Genomic DNA, 24244 nt, shown 5'->3' on the forward strand with positions numbered 1-24244 from the left:
CCTGTTCTAAATTATCATAATTTTTGGACTTATGGAATTCGTTATATGAATTTTTCAAAGATAAGTTATTTTCCAAATAGGTCTTAAAAATTATAAGAAAATAATATTATTGTAGAAAATAATATTTGATCATCCTGCATATTTTTGAGTTTTTCTAAAATGATTTAAAAAGACCAAATAAGTCTTTTAAAAATTTGAAATTTGAACTTTAAGGCTAAAATTGAACCTTAATGAAATGTAGTGGCTGATTTGAATGTAAAAGAATAGTCCAGAGTTGAAATAATTTTTAATTATTTGAAATAATTCAAAATTTGAAGTTCATGATCAAAATTGGACATTGAAATAGTTTATAGGCCAATTTAGACGTAGGTAGAAAGTCTAGGGCTTTAATAATTATGAATTAATTAAATTAATACGAATTATAATATTGAGGTGGATTTTAAATGTTCTGAAAGATGGAGGATCTAAACGTAAGTCGATTAAAAGTTTAGGGACCTGGAGAATCGATAAAATAGAAAAGAACGATTTGATTTTCATCGCCCTCAAAATCATCTCATCTTCGTCGCGATGGAGAAAGAAAAATAGAATTAAATATGTAACCCGCAAACACACATAACCATTTAATCGAGCCATCTTATTGCCTCTAGACGCTAGGTTAGAAGAAAGGACATATAGACGTGCTTTGTTTCTATATTGGAAATGCATATCTGAAGAACCATTTACATGCGGTTGGTCTTCGACTCAAGCTTGGATCGTTTACCTTCACAAGATTCTCTATTGCACAAAGCCTCATGATTTTGAGTTTGTTAGGTGAGCCAATTAACTACAACAACTTTCATGTTGTTGCACGTCCATGCATTTTTCGATGGAACGTCGTTAACCCTAAATTGGACATATTGTCTTAGGGACGACTTAATATGGATTGTAGGTCGAATTCGTGAACACTGATTTCGTGTCTTTTGAAAAGACAACTCAAAGACATTAGATATAAATATCTATTTTTAACCTCTAACAATTTTTTAAAAAATAATTAAAAAAATGTTTGTAAAATAGACAACATTTAGATAAAATAAAATTATTTATTTATTTTTGGCTAGAAACAAACAAGGTCTAATACTTATTGTAGAACCTCATCGTCGGTCTTCTGAGCGACGTCCGGCTGCCATTTCCAATCCTCCGTTCAACTCCAGTCATCCGTTCAACTCCAGTCATCCGTTCAACTCCACCGACCGGCTTCCATTTCCAGTCCTCCGTTCAACTCCACCGACCGGCTTCCATTTTCAGTCCTCCGTTCAACTCCACCGACCGGCTTCCATTTTCAGTCCTCCGTTCAAGTCCGCCGACCTTCTCTGTACTTGATTCTGTTGCAAATGGCCACAAAAATAAGCATCAGCTTCAGAACCGCAAAATCAACTCTCTTTAACGCCGTTGTAAGTTCATCTTCCATCACTCTCTTTAGCCTAACCCATTATGCGTATTTCTAGAATAACACCTCGATGCTTCTTGGAGTTGAGTTATAATTGCAACATTAATTGAGCTTTTTCTCGCTAGATAGATTATTATCTAATTAGGTACAATTTTCCATTTTGATTCTTTACGATTTTATTTGCTCACTATCATCTTCCAGGATGATTTCTATTGGAGAAATTTCATCACTCAATCAAATGAACATCTGTTTTGAGAACATAAACAAAGTTTTAGTTTTTGTAACTGTTTAATAATCAAAACAAGACAAACCCTAGTTTCGATTGAAAGATGACAAACAAATGACCCAAAAGTTTCTGAATGGTAGCAACAATGTTCGTTCTTCTCTCAGGCATTCTTTAAGCTTTGGTCCCCATCAAGCAACGTTACCTTTCCACCACCAGCCACAATGATAACAAATGGACATCGATCTGTCTGCACCAAACAAATTCAACAAAGCCAAATCTCTGTTTCGAATCATTCTGCTGTTAATATCTCTGTGCCTGGCTTTCCTGTTGATTCCCCTCTCTCAGGTAAGTATTCTAAAGGCATTTCTTTGTGAATTCAAAACATTGCTTTAAGTATTCTAAGGTGGGTTGGTTCAGGTCTGGAGGATGTGATGATAGATTATATCCTTGGGAAGACGAAGGCCACTGAAGTTGCTCATTTGTAGGTACTCCATTTCCCTAATATCCTAGTCTGATGTTTCTATGAAGCTCGTCGATTATTGTCTGCAAACAACTAGTTTCAATAATAAAGAAGAGACAAGGAAAACAGAAATATGTACTGAATTTCTCTAGCTTTGTAGAGCATGGAAGTATATTGTTCAGAAAGGGGATACAGTTGTTGATGCCACTTGTGGTAATGGACACGATACATTGGCATTGGTGAAGCTGGTAACTGCTGATAAGACTCAAAGAGGCCGTGTTTACTCGTTAGATGTTCAGAAATTTGCGTTGGAAAAGACTTTGGCCTTACTTGATGAATCACTCGACAAAGATGAGGTATCTATCTATCTATCTTTGACAGAGATGAAGTTGTGGGATCTAATCATTTTAAGATATTCCTGATCAAATCTATTGAAAAATGATGCAGAAAGAAATTGTTAAGTTGGTTGAGACTTGTCACAGTAGGATGCATGAAGTTGTTCCAAAGGGAGAACCGGTCAGGTATGTAATTCCATTCAATAAACCAAAAGTTGGAACATTTTGTTAAGATTTGTTTATGTTATTATTAGGGTAGTTGCCTTCAACTTAGGGTACCTTCCCGGGGGAGATAAAGCACTAATAACAGGTCCTAAGACGACCCTAATGGCTTTAGAGTCTGCAAAGGACTTGTTAACACACGGAGGTCTCATAAGCGTAGTTGGTTACGTGGGACATCCTGGTGGAAGGTAAAAGAAAATAAAGGTCTCATAATTGTTACTACAATTGGAAATATAGGTTATTAAATTATTTCAGTAACTTGCATTTGGTAGGGAAGAGTTTGAGACAGTTCGAGAGTTTGGTTCTAGGTTACCTGTTGATGAATGGAGTTGCTGCGAGCTCCGAATGTTAAACCGACCTCTGGCTCCTGTTCTTGTTTTTATGTTTAAAAAATAGATCTAGCTAATCTATTGATTTTTCTATGGTTTACGCGTAGAAGTTGTTGGGGCCTATCATCGGGTGGTTAGTGTGTCCTTTTGTTCTAGTTATTTGTGAATTCAAAACCATTAGAAATACAATTCACATCTCGCTAGTTCATGTTGGTTATTGTTATTGTGTAGACTCTATAGTTTTCTTTGAAATCTAAAGTTTTAGGTCATATTGAATACAAGAAAAAAGTGTATGTGTTTCAATTTGCAATAAAACTACTAAGCCATTTATATTGAAATTGCACAATGTAAGCTTAAGTTTTATTTCATTTAAAATATATTTTTAGAACACTTTAAGTTAAAGTATAAATATATAAATAAACTTAACACGTTCTAAGTATTTCTATTTATCCAATAATAAGTATAATTTTTTTAATTTATTTTTTCAAGAATTCAAATTATTTTATAATTTGTGATTGTGATATTTAGAGTATAAATTAGTGTATAATTCAAACCTCTAAAGAAATATATTTGATTATGTTAGCCCGTTTATATAAACTAGCGGGTAAAAACAAAAACGAAATATTATTTATATTTAAATATTTTAAATAAAAATAATATTTGATTAATTCAATTCAAATTTAATATTTATTTATATTTGTAAATTTATTTAGTATATAAAGTTTGAAAATTATTTAAAATTTATTTATTTATTTTTGTTTCTGTATTTTTAATTAATAATATTATATATATATATATTATATTAATATTTTTCTTTTTAAATTTTTCGTCATTTTTAAAATATTATTTCAAATATATAATGTTTTATATTGTTTTTATTATAATAACAAAAAAATCAATCTTTAAAAACTAATATATATATATATATATATATATATATATATATATATATATATATTTTAAATTTCTTTTCTAATTTATATATATTTTTTAAAATATATATAGAGAAATATTATAAATTATAAATAATAAATATTTATTATATTTGATGGATTATATATATATATAATTAATAATTTTAATACTAAAAAATATATTATTAAAATATTTTGTACCAATATATATTATCTAAATTATCTTTTAATGATACATTATTAACTCTAACTATTCTCAATTCCCGTCATACTTAAGCATTCGATTATACCTTTGGACTTTTGCTCACCCTATGTAAACCTTGAATCACCCCGTTGACGAATCATTAAATTTTTTCACCAATGTTTTATTTATTAAAGCCGACATTATCATCATTTGATTACACTTTTCGGAATGAACATATGCTCTGAATCATCCTCCGTGGACGAACCCTTAAGTTTTCTCACTAATGTTTGTGTTACTCAAGTCGGCATTCTCGCTTTCGCTTCATCTACCAATGTTCGCGCACTCAAATATAATAATGTTAACACGTACTTTAACCGCTAGACCACTTATGATTGTTGAAATAATTTTATAATTTTGTGTATAAGACACATTAAGTACATATTTTAAAATTATTGTAATTTTTTATTGTTGAATTTATTTTGTTTTTTTATGTTTTCCGTGTGCATCCCAACAATCCTAACATTCGATACAAATAACATTTTTAATTTTATTTTTAACTGTTTCAAATTTATGAGTGAGTCAACCATGATTCAACCCAAGTTTCCAATTACTCTCAAGTATATATATCCAAATTAATCATAACTCTCGACCTGGCAAATTCAAATTAAACATTATTATTATTATTATATATATATATTATATTATATTATATTATATTGTTACGAATGTCGCGTTCATCAAATTTTGTGTAGCATTTAAAATATAAAATCTTATTAGTTTAGTTGGTTAAAGAGTTGTACTTGTTTTTGTTAGGTTATAAGTCTGAAACATATATACATATAACATTTTTAATTTTAACGGGTCCTAAGAAGCTTTGGAGTTCGAGATACGTAAACGGAAAAATCCCAATTTTAAATCTCATTATATATGTCAATCAAATTTTTCTCATAGGCGAAACTGAATTAAAAAAGAAGATATCAGACTTTATCCAAATTAACACGCAATCCTGAATACGCTATAAATAATCAAATACTATCATCATGTGTTTGAATAATGCAAAAAGTATTATATGCAAATAATAAGTGACACATTGAGAACTAAGATAGTCTAGTCCCACGCATTCAATTACAAGTCACAATATCAGTTATAATTTTTTCAATCCACAAAAAGAGATCACTAACAACAACAAAATTTGGACAAACTTAAATCTGATGGGTCACTAACACATTAGAAAATTTACCATAATTCCAAAATTAAAGATAATTAAAGAGCTTAGTAAAGACAATTCAAAAGAGAGGATTTAAACACATTAATATATAAGAAAAAATAAAAAAGCATTTTTATTAACATTTCTAGTATCTCATTAATTAAATAAGATCAAATTCAAGATGAAAATGAGTATTTAATTGTTCTCAAAAGAAACATTTAATTAAAAACCAAATGATACTAGAATTTCATAAACTACTTCCTTAATTATGAGATAATCAACTAAAGATAAAGTAAAAATACAACTATATTACAAAAATATATCTCTTAAATCATAGTAATATACTATGTGAAATTATGATATCATCTTTTCTTTGTTTTCATTCCTCTTGAATATCAACCTTCATCTTTTCTAGTGGATTCTCAAAAACAAATAAATAAATTTATTAATGCTTAAAAGATTTTTTTTCTTCCCCTGATATTTGGCACATAGTTTTGAAACCCCTAGATTCATTTAGCCCTTTCTCTAGAAAATGATTGTTATTGTCATCTTATAATTCAAGTGACACAACATAAACATATTATTAACCAAGTGTTGTGTTAATTGAATAAATGTGACAAGTGCTTGGATTCTTAGGTACACCTGGTACGAGAAATTTGATGACGTGGCCTTATTAATAGCCTTAATTCCAAAAAAGGCCCGCGCCGGATAATGTTTGCAAAATGGGCATTTTTATCCTGCGAAAAGTCTGTATTACCCCTCGCGCGTCTGTTTTACCGCTCAATTACGAGAAATGTCATTCACGCATTTTCATCTAAAAAGCGTGAGTTGATTAACGCGTTTTAGATGAAAATGCGTGAATGATATATTTCTCGCATTTGGTATATTTCTCGCATTTGATATATTTCTCGCATTTGATGTATTTCTCGCATTTGATGTATTTCTCGCATTTGGTATTTCTCACATTTGGAGGTGAAATTAGAGATCTGAATCATCGAAGAAGACAAGTTCTTAGAAGTTACAGATTTGCTTTGGAGAGGGAGGAAGACAAGATAATAATAATAATAATAATAATAATAATAATAATAGATTTGTATTGGGTGTTGATTCTGTTTCTGATTTGCAGATGTTCTATCTGATTTCCATGTATTATTGTTTTTCATTCGATAAACCATCGATTCCTTCTCAATCATTTAATACTGGTCGACCCATTTGGGTTTCTGATCTTAAGGGTTGTTTAGAGCATTATCAAACGAGATCATTCTTAGCCAAGATGGCGCAGTTTCAAACTGTGGCTTTTGTTCCTGTCAAATCGGGTGTAGTTGAATTGGGTTGTTCGATGAGATCATTTCCAGAAGATCAGAGTATCATTCAATTGGTTAGATTTCAATTCAAAGCTTATCACGCCGCACCGGGAAAAGCTTTGCCGAGGATATTCGGACAAGATTTAACCCTTGGGAAATCACTTCTTCCAACCACAATCAACTTTTCGCCTAAGGTAGAAGACGACTAAGGATGGCAATTTGAAACCGCCCCGCGAAAACCGAACTGAATTGCCCTGTTTGGGACGGTTTTTCCCCAAAACCGAACAAGGATGGGGCGGGGATGGTATTTGTGTCCCCCGCCCCGACCCGTCCCGATTTCACCCCGTTTCTGCCCCGAATACCATAAACATAATTAAATATATTAAATCACCAATATATTTATTTATTTACTATATTTTATAAGAGTATTAAAATTATTTCTTTACAATAATATAAAATTTTAATATATTAATATATATTATATTAAAAAATTCGTTTATATAATTTTATTGTATAATATTTATTTATTTATTTAAAATAAAAATTATTAACGGTACCCCGCGGGATTCCCCGAAACCAAAAAAAACTGAACGGGGCGGGGATGGTATTAAAAAAATCCCCGAAATTAAAACGGGGCGGGGATGGTAATTGCATTTCCCGCCCCGAACCGCCCCATTGCCATCCCTAAAGATGACTCTATTTTCTCGCCGGAGATCATTACCGGCGGAGTAGATCACGGGCAGAACGAGTTATCGTCGTCTTTACTAAATCCAGACGATAGGAAGCCAAGGAAAAGAGTAAGGAAACCTACAAATGCGAGAAATATACCAAATTCGAGAAATACATCAAATGCGAGAAATATATCAAATGCGAGAAATACCAAATGCGAGAAATATATCATTCATGCATTTTCATCTAAAATGCGTTAATCAACTCATACTTTTTAGATGAAAATGCGTGAATGACATTTCTCGTAATTGAGCGGTAAAATCTGTGCGCGAGGGGTATTACAAACTTTTTGCAGGGCAAAAAGGTCCATTTTACAAACATTATCAGGCGCGGGCCTTTTTTGGAATTAAGGCTATTAGTAGGGCCATTTCATCAAATTTCCCGACAATGTCACATTAAAAAAACAAAAAAGGAATTCACGTGATTTTTGTTGTCCACAAGTAAGGATCACCCCATGGCGTTTTATGTTTTTTTTTTAATTTCAAATTTGTGACACTGAATTCTTAGCTAATTTGTATAACAGTTTCAAATTTATATTAGTCTAACATATAGAGAAACTGTTAATTTTTTTTATTGAAAAACAAATATAATGTATTATGAGGCTCGAAAAAGCACGACAAGCTATCGAGCAAGGTTTATATGAGCTCGAGTTCGACTCGAATAATAAACGAGTCGGCTCGAGCTCGACTCGAACTCGGTCAAAGTCAAACTCAAGTCAAGCTTTAACCGAGCAGCTTGTGAGCGACTCACGAGCGGCTTGATCATTTGCAACCCTAATGTGGATAAATAGATTTTTGGAGGCCTATAAGCAATAAGGGAACATGACCATAAATAGTATTATGGGCATGTTCAAATTTTGATTAAAAAGTAAATATAATAAAAAATAAATATATGATTATGCTCGAAAAAGTTGGAGGAGCCATCAAGTGAATCTTACCTAAGCTCGAATTCAACCGAATCTTAAACGAGTTGGCTCGACTCGAATTCAATTTTGATCGAACTCGAATCGAACTTTGACCAAGCGGCTCACGAGAAACCTTGGTTGGACCTCTCGGTCTTGACTCAATTTGTTCAGTCGGACCTCTCGATCCTGACCGTGGATCTTTGGTAGGATCTCTCGATCTTGGTCAGACCCGTCGGTCCTCAAAACATCAAAATTACAGGTTTTGTAATTTGATGGAGGCTTGGATCATTTGATTCAAGGGTTTAGGTAGCTTCACAAAACTCCCAAGAACATTAAAATTATCATCCCAAGGTATCATTCGACCTAGGTGATGATCAATTTGTTCAAAACAATTTATGGCCAAAAATTGGATTTTTGGTTTTAAAGTTGTTTTGAAGTGTAAGGAGCTTGCCAATATGTTTATAACCATAGAGTTTGTACATATATACTTTATAGAAATCTATCCACTTTGTATCATTTCTTTCATAAAATAAACTTGATGTCAAAATAACTTAATTTGATGCCTAGTAACATGTCATAAATTTCGCTGCAATAGTGGATGACGCCATAAGTGTTTGTTTGACACTTCTTCAAGAAATGACAAAACCAACTAGCGAAAAATATAACCCGAAGTGGATTTCATACTATTTTGGCATTCCGTAAAATCGAAGTCAAAATACTCAATAATCTCAAAATTTTCCGACTTTCTATATGTGAGCATTTAATTCTTAGTTCTTTTCAAATATCTCGTAAGTATTGGCTACTTAATGTCAAGCAAAATTTGTGACAAACAAAATGTCACCCATATATAAAACCATAAATAAACGTTTATTCCCACTGAACTTGTGATACACAATAATCAATTAAATTCACATCAAAACCAAAAGAGAGAATTATTATTTTGTGAAATTTATGGTATTACTAACGAGACGCTTCTTTAAGTCTATAGATGAATTTATTTAATTTGCAAACCATATTAATTTAGTCTCTCGACACAAAGTTTTCTCCTTGCACCAAATTATTTTCAATGTCTCTATTGAAAAACCCCTTAACATTTATTATAGTGAAGCTCCATATCAAAATATGCAACGAGTACCATAAATTGTCCTTAAAGAGTAATTCAATTAAATTGGATTGTCATAAAGACACTTGATTTTGAGGTTATTGAGTTTGTACTTAATTAATTTGATCAATATTGTCTTGTTACTCTTCATTTTTGAACATTATCATCAATATCAATAAAATCCTTATCAATGTCAAAAACACTTAAGATATAAATCAAATCTTCCACAATAGAAATTATTGATCTAAATCATTTTTAAAGACAAAATCATCTCCCCTCAAACTCAATATCCTCAAAAAAAATATTGCAGTCTCGTTTAAAAAAAATAACTTGACATAATAAAAATTATAACCCTTAATCACTTAAAATATTCAATAAAATAGTTGCTCACATTTATAAACTTAAGTAACAACTAAATTTAAATAATGATTTATCCCATCTCAAAATACTTAATGCAACATTAATATCAAGTCTTTGGAGAGTAATATTAATTGCTAATAGTATTTTGGTTTAATGATCAAACATTAATAATAAAATATGTCAAATAATTCATCTATTTTTGGATGGATTAATTATTCACATAAATAATACTTTATAATTATTACATATTTACCGTCACAATTATTAATGCAATTATGTCAATTAATTATCAGCCGCCTTTGGCCAAATAATATAATCACATAAATTACACAATACTATCCTTCAAAATTGTCTTGAATTAATTTCAACAAATATTATCACTTTGGTGATTATTTGTATTAATCAATAAAATTCAAATAATGAACAATAATATCATTATTTTAAATTTAAATGTCATATTATTGTATAACTCAAATCAATAATATATATTTTTTCAAAGAGATATATAATTTATTTTATTATAAAAAATAAAATTATACCGTAAGTCAAATCATATTTCTTAAATTTGAAATTTGTAATATGTCATATTAATTAAAATAAATAATAAACTATCAAGATTTATTTGACCAAATTTCAAATATTCTTATTTCCCAAATCCAATTATTCATTAATTATTAATAATCATTAACCTTGATCTATTAATTTTAAAATAAAAGTTATAATTAAAATTTTATTATTTATTGATTTATATATATAAATAACTATTATTTAATTCATTGACAACATGTTAGATAAAATAAGACCGGTTCAAATAAACCTAACTTAAATAAACCTCCCATGCAGGAACAAGGAACCGGACCGGATGAACAAAAGAACCGACTAAAGAAACCTAACCGGTCAAGCTACCAAACCGATCAAGAGTATTCGGAACGTGACCGCACAAAGAAAGGATCGGTCAAAGCTCAAAACCGGAATCATCAAACAACCGATCATCCACAAGACAAGAATAACCGGAAGAAGTCCGGTTACATCACTACCAAAAGACATTCGGCCAAGTCAAATGACCGACCAACACAAGAAGACAATTTGGGTATCTGTTGAGAATGATACCAAAGGAGCAGACTGAATACTTCCATATCCATGCAAGTCTGAGGAAAGACTGTAGGCTGTAGAAAACAGTACTACCGGATCCTTCTACTTCGGGATAAGCCAGAAAGGAAATCTTCCAAGTACAGACAACTGTCCAAACAGACAGTGCCTATATCAAGTAAAAGACAAACCCGGCAGGTTTGTCTTACACACCGGATGAACAGACCGCCAGGTCTGAGACATAATACCAGGTCTGAGATTGACCATCAGGTCTGAGGAAACGACCGCAGGTCTGAACCTCTGAAACACTGAATCACTGCACTTCTGATCAGCCAATCAGATTCAAGGCAGTGAAATATGACCGTTGGCATATTTCACCTATAAAAGGGGTAGCTGAAGAAGAGTAAATGCTGTGACTTAAGCGGGACATAAAGAGACAACAGTGTGATATTGAGATATTAAGAGCATTTACTACAAGTGATAAGAGTGTGCTGTTCTAGAAAGCCTAAGTGTTGAAAGTTAAAGTGTGTTTTACAATTTCGGTGTAAATTGTAAGTGTTATCGAGCAGGAAATAAGTCTCGATCGGCCTGTACTTGTATTCCTTAGTGAATATCCTTCTCGCGGTTTCGAGAGGAAGGGGTGACGTAGGAGTTTTATCTCCGAACATCCATAAAATCTGTCTTGCTATTTACTTTCTGCCGGCTTCATTGTCTAATCGATTAACTTAACTACACCGCTCCAAACCGACTCTACACTAACCATACCGAATTTCCAGATTACCGAAACCGACCCACCATTTCCAAATCTCCATCATCCGAAACCAACCGTGCCTATCATACAAGCGTGCCGCTTCAACCTGAAAGCAAACCTCTTCCGCGCTTGAACCTAGTTCAAGGGTTTGTGACAGGTTGTGTAGTATTGAAACCCCGGTGTTAATCTCTAACCGAATTAACCACCACCCTACGAGTGAGAACCGCTAACCGGTCCAACCCCCGGTCCACCAGCGGCGATCTAGATCCTAAAAATTGGTATCAGAGCAGTTAGTTTCAATACTCAAGCAAACATGTATCAGGATAGGCCTCCAATGCTAGAAGGTGATGGCTTTGCCAACTGGAAGGCACGCATGCACCTGCACCTAGTCACCTTGGATGATGAAATGGAATCCATTCTGACCGAAGGACCGATATTCATTGATAAAGATAGAAAAGAATGGACGGCTGAAGATAGGAGAAGAAACAATCTGGACAACCATGCAAGAAACCGGATCTCCAACAGCGTGGACAGAAACACATACTGCAAGATCAGAGATTGCAAAACCGCGAAGGAGACATGGAACACGGTTATCCAGATCTTTGAAGGAAATGAAAGAACAAGGGAGAACAAAATAATGATGGCCACACAGAAGTTTGAAAGCATCAAAATGAAACCAGGAGAAATTATGAAGGAATACAGTGACCGGTTCACTGGTGTGTTAGATGAACTAGCAACTCTGGGCAAGAAGTATGAGAACAAAGAGGTAGTTATGAAGGCTTTGAGATCTCTTCCAGGTGCCTGGGATATAAAGACAATGGTAATGAGGGAATCAAAGAGCCTACGTAAGATGAAACTATACGACGTATTCGAAGATCTAAAGGCATACGAATTCGAGATGAAATCTAGGACTGAAGAGGAAGTCTCGGCCTCAACATCAACCAGAGCACTAATCACATCTACAGAACCGGCTGCACCAGCTCCTACACCTGCACCGATACCGGTTCCTGCACCCGCACCGATCAGAACCGCCGAACAGTTCACTGAGGATGTCATGGCAATGCTTGCACAGAAGTTTGGGAGGTTCATGAAAAGGAGCCAACCGACAAACAACTACTATGGTGACAAATCCAATGTAAGATGCTATAACTGTAACTGTTTGGGACACTTTAAGTAGGAATGCAGGAAACCAAGGAGGGATACCCAGAAACCAGAATATCAAAATGACAGAAACAATTATCAACAAGCCGGTGAAGGAAGTGAGGTACCGAAAGCACTGATAGCCGACGATGGAGGAAGTCTATGGGCTCGCAGTGATAGTGACGATGAACTCACATGTCTCATGGCCAATGAGGAACAGGACCCAAAGAAACGGCTAGGAAACTCCGAATGGTTCTTGGACAGCGGTTGCTCCAGGCACATGACCGAAAACAGTAATTTGCTAACCGACATTAGATCAGTAACCGGTGCTCTAATTACCTTCGGTGACAACTCAAAAGGTAAAACTGTGGGCAAGGGTAAGATTGTCCATGGTAACCTAACCATTGATAATGTACTTCTAGTTGAAAACCTACGTTTTAATCTACTTAGCATTAGTCAGATGTGTGATGTTGGATACACGGTAGAATTCCTTAAACATGCATGTTAACATCTTGCGAGTTTCTTGAACAAATTTGTTCATCTGCCTCGTCGGCAATGACATTAGTTAGGTATGGATTTGTAAATTCTCTTGAAATATTATAGTGTTAGGAAACTGGAAAAATGTGTGCTTTATTTACTATGGTGCACTAGTTGTTTATTTGATCAAATATGAGGCAAGGTCTGGTAAAGAATTTATTGATATAAAGCTTATAGTTACTGCTGAAATCGCCCGCCAAACAGATTTGATTTTAATTTAATTAGGGTTTGTTTTCCATGATTCCTTTTTCTGGTTATGACCTTTTTATACTTTCTGTTTGACATAATTTAAGGAGTCTATACATTTTCTTATTAAAAAAAAAATATTCTGGTTGGACTCATGATAAGATCTCAAGATCCTTTAAGTGGATGTTGGTTTCCCCTTGTATAGAATTAATGTGCAATGTAGTGTCTTATTCTCTGAAGCTATTGAGAAAGCTTGGATGTTGTTTTGACCTGTTTAAGATTAAAACCAATTGTATATTATTGTTGGAAGTATTTTAGTATTTGCCCCATTTGAATATATAGTAATCCAACATATTTTGGACCACTTAATAGCCTAGCCATCCAACATATTTCTGGACCACTTAATAGCCTATATGTTGGACCACTTAATAGCCTAGCCATCCAACATATTTCTGGACCACTTAATAACCTAGCCTGAAATTGGAAAGGATTCCTGAAATACTGGAGAAATCGCCTAAAGGTCTTAAACAATTTTTAAATATGACATTTGTACCATTATTTATTATACTAGTGAACTTATAAATTCCAAAACAAAATACATATATCGAGTTCAAAAGAATTGAATGTTTATATTTACTATTTTTGTTTACTCATGTTTAGTTTGATGCTTTTGATGTGTTTTAATTAGATATTGGAAGGTAAGGTTAAAATAATAGCCGTGGTGGTATGAACAAAAATATGTGACATGCATTTAAAAAGAAACTAAATATATTTTGAAGAAATCTTTCTACGATTTTTAATATGCTGTAAATTTGAAAATGATTCTCAAATTAAGATTTAAGAACATCTTGGATTCCTTCACTTTGGCTCATCAAATGCTCTCGGTTTCACACTTAATTGATCATATGATCACTTGAATGATATGATCAAATTCCTACAATTCTCTCTTTATTTCCACAACAAGAATTTGTATTAGAAAAATAACTCAGATACATATAAATAAATAATAAAGACAATATGAAATTTGAGAAAACTTATCAACAAAAATAGTTGAGGCATGTGCAAGATTTAGCCTTCCACAAAGTAAAATGATTAAATTGAAAGAAATGGGGTCTTCACTCTTCACTAGACTAGCTAGGTTTATTATATGTTTATCTCTTTTAATGTTATAGATACATGATCAGCCGTTACAAATAAATATTATTAAATAGGTAACTGAAAATGTTATAATCAATCAACATTAATACCATATATTCTCAATCAACATTAATACCACATAAAACTAATAATTATATTTATTATAATATCTTTATAAAATTTTATCTGAATAGTATTTGAATCAATATGAGTTTTTTTTTTATTCAGAATTTTATTAGGGGATGGTGAATATTAACTCCAAAGTCATTATCTCTTTGAAATTAAAGAGTTTTTAATCTTTAATGTAATCTAAAGTTTTTAATTTCTTAGTTAAACTAGGAAAATTTTCGTACAATACACACGGATAAAGATAAAAATAAAATAAATTAAAAAAATTATAATAATATTTATTCAATGTTTAAAATTATTAAAATAAAAAATATAACGCTCTCATTTCACATTTTATTCATTTCGATAAAACAACTTATTTTCTCTAATGTTTCATCACATATTTTTTTCGAATGAATCTCTCATTTCGTGACTTTACACTTTCAGTTTGTCAATCAAATATTTGATTCATATTTTAATAATTAGCATCGTGACCTCACACTTTGGTCAATTAAATATTTGATTCATATTTTTTTAACCACTTTCAAATGATACCGGTCTATTATCCCTCGACAAACCACATCTTAATCACATTTAGTTTAAAGGTTGTACTTGTTTTATTAGGTTGCAAGTTCGAAACTGTTGGGTCAGCTCATTTGGCAGCTGGGCCTAACAAATTAATAAAGCCCATTAAGGCTTTATTTAATTAAGGGGAAAAAACACAGCAGTTTTTTTGGGTTGTTTTTTCTCTCTCTCTTCCAGCAGTTCTTCCTCCATTGAAGCAGCAATTCCTCCATTGCAGCAGCAGGTTCTTCTTCTGATTTCCTTTATCTCTTCTCCATTTGGTTAGCCATCTTTAGTGATGATGATAATGTATGTGAATGACAAGTTAGGATGAGGTCAATTGATAACTTTTGTTAGATTACCTCTAGGCTTGTATTGAACTACATTGTATACCCATTTGATATAGTGGATGATTTAAGTGGCCGAAGTGTCCCGTGGTTTTTACCTAATTTGGGTTTTCCACGTAAAATCTTGGTGTCCTGCTCTCTGTTTTTGATTGTTTGATGCTCAATTGTTTTGGCTGCCTATTTGATTACACAAAAGGGAAAAAGAATTGTTAGGCCTTGTTGTAGCTTGTTTATTTCTGAATTGCTAAACAGGTGCTATTATTCGATTTCTCCAACAAGTGGTATCAGAGCTGAGTTCGTTTGGTGGTGATTCTTGTATAATTCAAATGGAAGAATCGTTGAGCAGTAATGGAACGATGATCAAACTCACAGCTACCAATTACACAATCTGGAAGTCACGGATGGAGGACTTATTGTGTAATTATGATTATGAAGACACTATTTTGGGTGATAAAGGCAAACCAGAGGCTATGACAGATGGAGATTGGAAGAAGCTGAACAGAAAGGCAGTTGGTAAAATCAGGCAATGGGTTGACAACAGTGTGTATCAGCATGTGGCTACTGAAGTTAATGCTTATAAGGTGTGGACTATTTTGAGTGAGCTGTATGAGAAGAACAACACTCAAAATAGAGCATTTCTATTTAGGAAGCTTTGCTCGTTGAAATATCAAGATGGGTCTTCTATGTCTGAGCATCTAAATGCTTTTCAGGGGATTCTAAATGAGTTGGCTGCGATAGGAATGAAATTTGATGATGAGCTTCATGCTATGTGTTTGATTAATTCTCTGCCTGATAGTTGGGAAACACTTGTGGTTTCAATTACCAATTCTGTTCCACAAGGTAAGCTCACTTTGAAAATGATGAAAGAGAGCGTGCTGAATGAAGAGACTAGAAGAAAAGAACAGGGCTTCTCGACTCCAAGTCAGGTGTTCGTGACTGAGAAAAGGGGTAGAAGTAAAAGTAAAACTCCAAAGAATCTCAGTGGCAGTTCAGACAGGTCACGAGGAACATCTATCTCGAGAAAAGAGATTACATGTTATCATTGTGGCAAGACAGGACACAAGAAGTATCAGTGCAGATCTTTGAAGCGGGAACAAAAGGAGAATAAGCAAGATGGAAGTAGTAAGGTTGCAGATGTGGGTGGTAACGACATCGATATTGTTTACGACAATGATAGTATCAACCTTGTTTCTCAAGATACACAATGGGTGGTAGACTCAGGTGCTTCTTATCATGTCACCAATCGTTGTGATATATTTGCTTCTTACACTAGTGGACAGTTTGGTTCAGTGACGTTGGGAAACCATGTTACGTGTAAGATTGTTGGAAAAGGAGATGTCTGTTTGGATACTAACACTTCGTGCAAGCTACTTTTGAAGAATGTTCGACATGTTCCTGATATTCGGATGAATTTGATCTCTACTGGTATTCTTGATGATGAGGGCTATCATAGTTACTTTGGTGAAGGAAAATGGAAACTCACTAAGGGATCTTTGGTGATAGCTAAAGGAAAGAAGGTCGGTTCTCTTTATGTGACAGAGACTAAGTCTTATGGTGGAGAAGCAAATGCAGTTAATGATTGTTCATCACATCTTTGGCATAAGAGACTTGGTCACTTAAGTCAGAATGGCATGCGAGTTCTCTCCAAGACAATCGATCTCCAGGGCTTAAAGTCCACAGATTTGAAGACATGCACAGATTGCTTAGTTGGTAAGCAACATATGGTTTCCTTCAAAAGTTTCTCTCCATCTAGGAAGCCCAATATCCTAGATATGATTCACACAGACATATGTTTTATGGATTCCTTGACTTTAGGTGGTGCTCATTATTACATCACTTTTATCGATGATTGCTCAAGGAAGGTGTGGGCATATTGCTTGAAGACTAAGGATCAAGCATTGGATTACTTCAAGTTGTTTCATACTGAAGTGGAGAGAGAAACTGGGAAGAAGTTGAAATGTGTTCGTTCGGACAATGGTGGCGAATACAGAGGACCATTTGTGGAATACTGTAAAAGTCATGGGATCAAGCTTATGAAGACTGTGCCAAAAACACCTCAACAGAATGGAGTTGCAGAGAGGATGAACAGGTCTATCAATGAGAGAATTTTGTGTATGTTGTCTCATGCTAAGTTGCCAAAATCCTTTTGGGGAGAAGCAATGAAGACAGCGGTTGATCTGATAAACCTTTCACCCTCAACTCCTTTAGATGGCGACGTTCCAGAAAGAGTTTGGAGAGGTAAAGACGTCTCTTATGATCACTTGAGAGTTTTTGGTTGTAAAGTGTTTGTTCATGTTCCTAGAGATGAGAGAGCTAAGCTTGATAGCAAGACGAGACAGTGTATCTTTATTGGGTATGGTCACGGAGAATTTGGGTACCGATGTTGGGATCCAGTTAACAAGAAACTCATTAGAAGCAGAGATGTGGTATTCTTTGAAGATCAGACCATTGAAGACTTTGAGAAAAAGGAAAAGCCGAAGTCTATAGAGAATGAATTGCCTGACAATGGTAGGATTCGTACACCACAATCACAGCCCAATGATGTGGAGAATGCCCAAGTTGAGGTTGATGAGACTCCTTTAGTTGATGCTGAGCCAACAGAGGAAGCTGAACAAGATGATGATAGTTCTCTAGAGCCACCTGATGATCAACATATTAGAAGATCTAGTAGGCAGCGGCAACCTTCTAGTAGGTATCCTCCCAGTGAGTATGTGATGTTGACTGACGGGGGAGAACCAGAAACCTATCAAGAAGCATTGTCTCATGAAAACAAGAACAAGTGGTCGGTGGCAATGCAAGAAGAGATAAATTCCTTGCAAGAGAACGAAACTTATGACTTGGTGAAACTTCCAAAAGGAAAGAAGACTTTGAAGAACAAGTGGGTATTCAAGTTGAAGCACCAAGAGAATAGCTCACAACCTCGATATAAAGCTAGACTGGTTGTGAAGGGCTTTGGACAGAAAAAGGGGATTAATTTTGAAGAGATCTTCTCACCGGTTGTGAAGAGGTCATCCATCAGAGTTGTGTTAGCATTGGCTGCTAGTCAAGATTTGGAAATTGAACAACTGGATGTGAAGACTGCATTTCTCCATGGTGACTTGGAGGAAGAGATCTATATGGAACAACCTGAAGGTTTCAAAGTTAAAGGTAAAGAAGACCTTGTCTACAGGTTGAGGAAAAGCTTGTATGGGCTCAAGCAAGCGCCTAGACAATGGTACAGGAAATTTGACTCTTTCATGGAAACAAATGGGTACAGTAAGACTACTTCTGATCATTGTGTTTTCATCAAGAGATACGGTATTGATGATTATGTTATTCTTCTGCTCTATGTTGATGATATGCTGATTGTTGGGCAAGATATTGCGAAAATTGAGAAGCTCAAAAGGGAGTTGAACAAGTCTTTTGCGATGAAGGATTTGGGTTCAGTGAAACAGATCCTAGGCATGGAAATCACAAGAGACAGAAAGAACAGAACACTTTGGCTATCACAGGAGAAGTACATTGAGAAGGTACTTGAGAGGTTTGCAATGAAAAATGCAAAACCGGTTTCAGTTCCACTTGCAGGTCATTTCAAGTTAAGTTCTAAACAATGTCCTACAAGTGAGAAAGAGAAAGATGAAATGAAGAATGTACCTTATGCCTCTGCAGTTGGTAGTCTTATGTATGCCATGGTATGTACAAGACCGGACATAGCACACGCAGTTGGTGCTGTTAGTCGGTATCTCTCTAACCCGGGAGAAGAACATTGGCTGGCTGTTAAGTGGATTCTCAGATATCTTCGAGGCTCTTCGAAAGCACGTTTATGTTTCGGAAGTGATACTCCTATTTTGGAAGGCTTTACAGATTCTGATATGGCGGGTGATGTTGATTCAAGAAAATCTGTATCAGGTTTTTTGGTTACCTTTGCAGGCGGTGCTGTTTCGTGGCAGTCAAGGTTACAAAAGTGTGTTGCTTTGTCTACTACAGAAGCTGAGTATATTGCAGCAACTGAGGCATGTAAAGAGGTGTTATGGATGAAGAAGTTCCTACAAGAGTTGGGCCAAAAGCAAGAGAAGTTTACTTTGTTTTGCGACAGTCAAAGTGTCATTCATCTCTCAAAGAATTCAGCTTTTCATTCGAGATCCAAACACATCGACGTGAGATATCATTGGATACGTGATGTGCTTGAGGCAAAAGAGCTGAACTTGGAGAAGATTCATACAAGTGAGAATGGTGCCGATATGTTTATAAAATCCTTGCCTAAGGACAAGTTTGAAGATTGTCGGGAGAGAGCGGGTTTATTGGAGCCCGCGAAGTTGCGCTGACGGGGGAGATTTGTTGGGTCAGCTCATTTGGCAGCTGGGCCTAACAAATTAATAAAGCCCATTAGGGCTTTATTTAATTAAGGGGAAAAAACACAGCAGTTTTTTTGGGTTGTTTTTTCTCTCTCTCTCTTCCAGCAGTTCTTCCTCCATTGAAGCAGCAATTCCTCCATTGCAGCAGCAGGTTCTTCTTCTGATTTCCTTTATCTCTTCTCCATTTGGTTAGCCATCTTTAGTGATGATGATAATGTATGTGAATGACAAGTTAGGATGAGGTCAATTGATAACTTTTGTTAGATTACCTCTAGGCTTGTATTGAACTACATTGTATACCCATTTGATATAGTGGATGATTTAAGTGGCCGAAGTGTCCCGTGGTTTTTACCTAATTTGGGTTTTCCACGTAAAATCTTGGTGTCCTGCTCTCTGTTTTTGATTGTTTGATGCTCAATTGTTTTGGCTGCCTATTTGATTACACAAAAGGGAAAAAGAATTGTTAGGCCTTGTTGTAGCTTGTTTATTTCTGAATTGCTAAACAGGTGCTATTATTCGATTTCTCCAACAGAAACCTACAAATAAAATTTTTAAATTTATTTTTAACCGTTTTAAGTTTATGGGCGGGTCAACCTACAATTCGACCCAATTATCCATTTACTCTCACATAAATATCCAAATTAACCACAGCTCTCGACCAAGCAATCCAGACACTTTAAAAATTAAGCATCATTATATATAGCATTGTGACCTCACACTTTGGTCAATTAAATATTTGATTCATATTTTTTAACCACTTTCAAATGATACCGGTCTATTATCCCTCGACAAACCACATCTTAATCACATTTAGGTTAAAGGTTGTACTTGTTTTATTAGGTTGCAAGTTCGAAACCTACAAATAATATTTTTAAATTTATTTTTAACCGTTTTAAGTTTATGGGCGGGTCAACCCACAATTTGACCCAAGTATCCATTTACTCTCACATAAATATCCAAATTAACCACAGCTCTCGACCCAGCAATCCAGACACTTTAAAAATTAATCATCATTATATATATATATATATATATATATATATATACTAGTTAATTAAAAATTTGAACTTTTATTGTTAAAATATCTCGCGTTCATCAAATTTGGTGTTGAATCTTAAATATAAAGTGTTGTTAGCCTAGTTGGTTAAAGGGTTGTAATTGTTTTGTTAGGTTGTAAATTCAAAACCTACAAATTACATTTTTAAATTTATTTTTAACCGTTTTAAGTTTATGGGCGGGTTAACTCACAATCCAACCCAAGTATCCATTTACTCTCACATAAATATCCAAATTAACCACAGCTCTCAACCCGGAAATCCGGACATTTTAAAAATTAAGCATCATTATATATATATAGATTAGTTAGTTAAAAATTTGAACTTTTATTGTTAAAATATCTCACGTTCATCAAATTTGGTGTTGATTCTAAAAAATAAAGTATTGTTAGCCTAGTTCGTTAAAGGGTTGTACTTGTTTTGTTATATTGCAAGTTCGAAACCTACAAATAACATTTTTAAATTTATTTTTAACCGTTTTAAGTTTATTGGCGGGTCAACCCACAATCCGACCCAAGTATCCATTTACTCTCACATAAATATCCAAATTAACCACAGCTCTCGACCCGGCAATCCGGACACTTTAAAAATTAAGCATCATTATATATATATATATTAGTTAAAAATTTGAATATTTATTGTTAAAATGTTTCGCGTTCATCAAATTTTGTATTGAATCTTAAATTTAACGTGTTGTTAGCCTAGTTGGTTAAAGGGTTCTACTTGTTTTGTTAGGTTGCAAATTCGAAACCTACAAATAACATTTTTAAATTTATTTTTAACCGTTTTAAGTTTATGGGCGGGTCAACTCACAATCCAACCAAGTATCCATTTACTCTCACATAAATATCCAAATTAACCATAGCTCTCGACCCGGCAATCCGAACACTTTAAAAACTAAGCATCATTATATATATATAGATTAGTTAGTTAAAAATTTGAACTTTTATTGTTAAAATGTCTCGCGTTCATAAAATTTGGTGTTAAATCTTAAATATAAAATGTTGTTAGTCTAGGTGGTTAAAGGGTTGTACTTGTTTTGTTAGGTTGCAAGTTCGAAACCTACAAATAACATTTTTAAATTTATTTTTAACCATTTTAAGTTTATGGGTGAGTCAACCCACAATCCGACTCAAGTATCCATTTACTCTCACATAAATTTCCAAATTAACCACAGCTCTCGACCCGACAATCCAGACATTTTAAAAATTAAGCATCATTATATATATATATAGTTTAAGTATAAAGTATAATATGAATTTAATAGGTACAAAAATAGTGAAATTCAATAAAAGTAACTAAAATAAAATGTCATGTAATCAAAATAATTACTAAAGTTCTCTTTAACTACTTTTACAGCGGTTACATTGTAGCGATCCATTTTTGCTTACCAATTTATAATATATTTTAAATTTTAAACCGTTTATTTTATAATATTCATCTAAGGATCTATTGCACGAGTTTTAAATAAATAATTATTTTATAGATATTGTCGTATACTTAAATAATAATTAATTTAGGACGATAAATTCAAAATATACGATATAAATTAATATGTTAGTAAATATGTTAAATTATAATGGATTTATCTATTATCAACCTTATTTTTATTTGTTATATATATATAACCCACCAAGGTAGCCCGATGGTAATAGTCGTCTTAAGTGACAAAAAAGTTATGAGTTCGATTCCATCTGAAATCGTTTTGAATTGAAGGGGAGTCCATGGTTGTGGGTATATATATATATATATATGATCATATGATGTAAGTCAAATTTAAATATATTTGTTGATGATGCATACGATCATTTTTTTTTGTATGTCAAATTTAAGCATATCTATTATAGTGCATATGATCATTTGTGACATATGTCGAACTTCAAACATATTTGTTGATGTTGTACGATTATTTATATGACATATGTCAAGCTTCAAACATATTTGTTGATAGTGTATACGATCATTTTTATGATATATGTCAAATTTAAACATAGTTGTGGATAGTGCGTACTATCATTGTCATGACAACGTATGTTAAAATTCAAACATATTCGTTGATAGTACATAATCATTTGTGACGTATGTCGAACTTTAAACATATTTGTTGATAATGCATACGATCATTTTTATGATGTATGTCAAAATTCAAACATATTTGTTGATAGTGCATACGATCATTGTTATAATGTATGGAAAAATTTAAATATATCCGTTGATAGTAATTATGATCATTTTTATACACTATCGCCTTAAATATTACTTGTTAGTAACTCACGTGAACAGTTTATTAATATTTACATCAAATTAAATATATATATATATATATATATTAATAGTACTTGTGATCATTTATACATGATCATCCTAAACGTTTTGGTTAGTAATTAATGTGAATAATTCATTACCATTCACGTCAAATCAAACATATCTATTGACAGTACTTGTGATAATTTATACATTATCATCCTTAACGTCTTTGTTAGTAATTCAGGTGAATAGTTTATTAACATTCACGTCAAATCAAACATATATGTATATAGTACCTCAATCATTTATACATGTTCAACCTAAGCGTTATTTTTAGTAACTCATTTGAAATGTTTAATAACATTCACATCAAACCAAACATATATGTTGATAACAGCTCGATCATTTATACATGATCTCCTTAAACGGTACTTGTTATTAACTCAAGTGAATAGTTTATTAACATTCACGTTGTATCAAACATATTTGTTGATAGTACTTATGATCATTTATACATGATCACCTTAAATATTATTTGTTAGTAATTCACATAAACAATTTATTAACATTAATGTCAAATTAAACATATTTGTTGATAGTACTTGTGATCATTTATTTATACATAATCACCTTAAATATTATTTGTTAGTAACTCACTTAATGTCAAATCAAACTTATTTGTTGATAAGTGTGTACAATAATTTATACATAATTTCCCTAAATGTTACTTGTTAGTAACTCATGTGAACAACTTATTAACATTCATATCAAATCAAAACATATCTTTTTTTTTTTTTTTCTTTTTTTTTTTTCACAATATCACAATTATTTGATATGACATTCAAAAATATTATTTATTAATAACATAATACTAAAATCCATCTTTCACAATCATTTATATATGACCATCTTAAAATATTTGAAATTCTTCAACAATTATCACACTTACGACAACGCAAGGCAACATCAACCAACCACCTCTAGGTTCTATCATCCTATAATAAAAACCATAAATGGGATAGAGAGAATATAGTACCTTTATGTCAA

The 24244-nt window shown here is 33.2% G+C and overlaps 1 protein-coding gene across 1 annotated transcript; it reads left to right on the forward strand.

Annotated features, from left to right (window-relative positions):
* Window positions 1-2035: 2035 nt before the first annotated feature.
* LOC124935298 (putative rRNA methylase YtqB) lies at window positions 2036-3214 on the forward strand (the record flags this gene model as incomplete). The annotated part of the gene is made up of 5 exons (XM_047475742.1): window positions 2036-2133; window positions 2273-2468; window positions 2560-2633; window positions 2702-2857; window positions 2942-3214. Coding segments are annotated over 5 exons (648 nt in total), but the record flags the coding sequence as incomplete, so codon positions are not given.
* Between the last annotated feature and the right edge of the window lie 21030 nt (window positions 3215-24244).

This window comes from Impatiens glandulifera, chromosome 4 (assembly GCF_907164915.1).
Source record: "Impatiens glandulifera chromosome 4, dImpGla2.1, whole genome shotgun sequence".
Classification (NCBI taxonomy): Eukaryota; Viridiplantae; Streptophyta; class Magnoliopsida; order Ericales; family Balsaminaceae; genus Impatiens; species Impatiens glandulifera.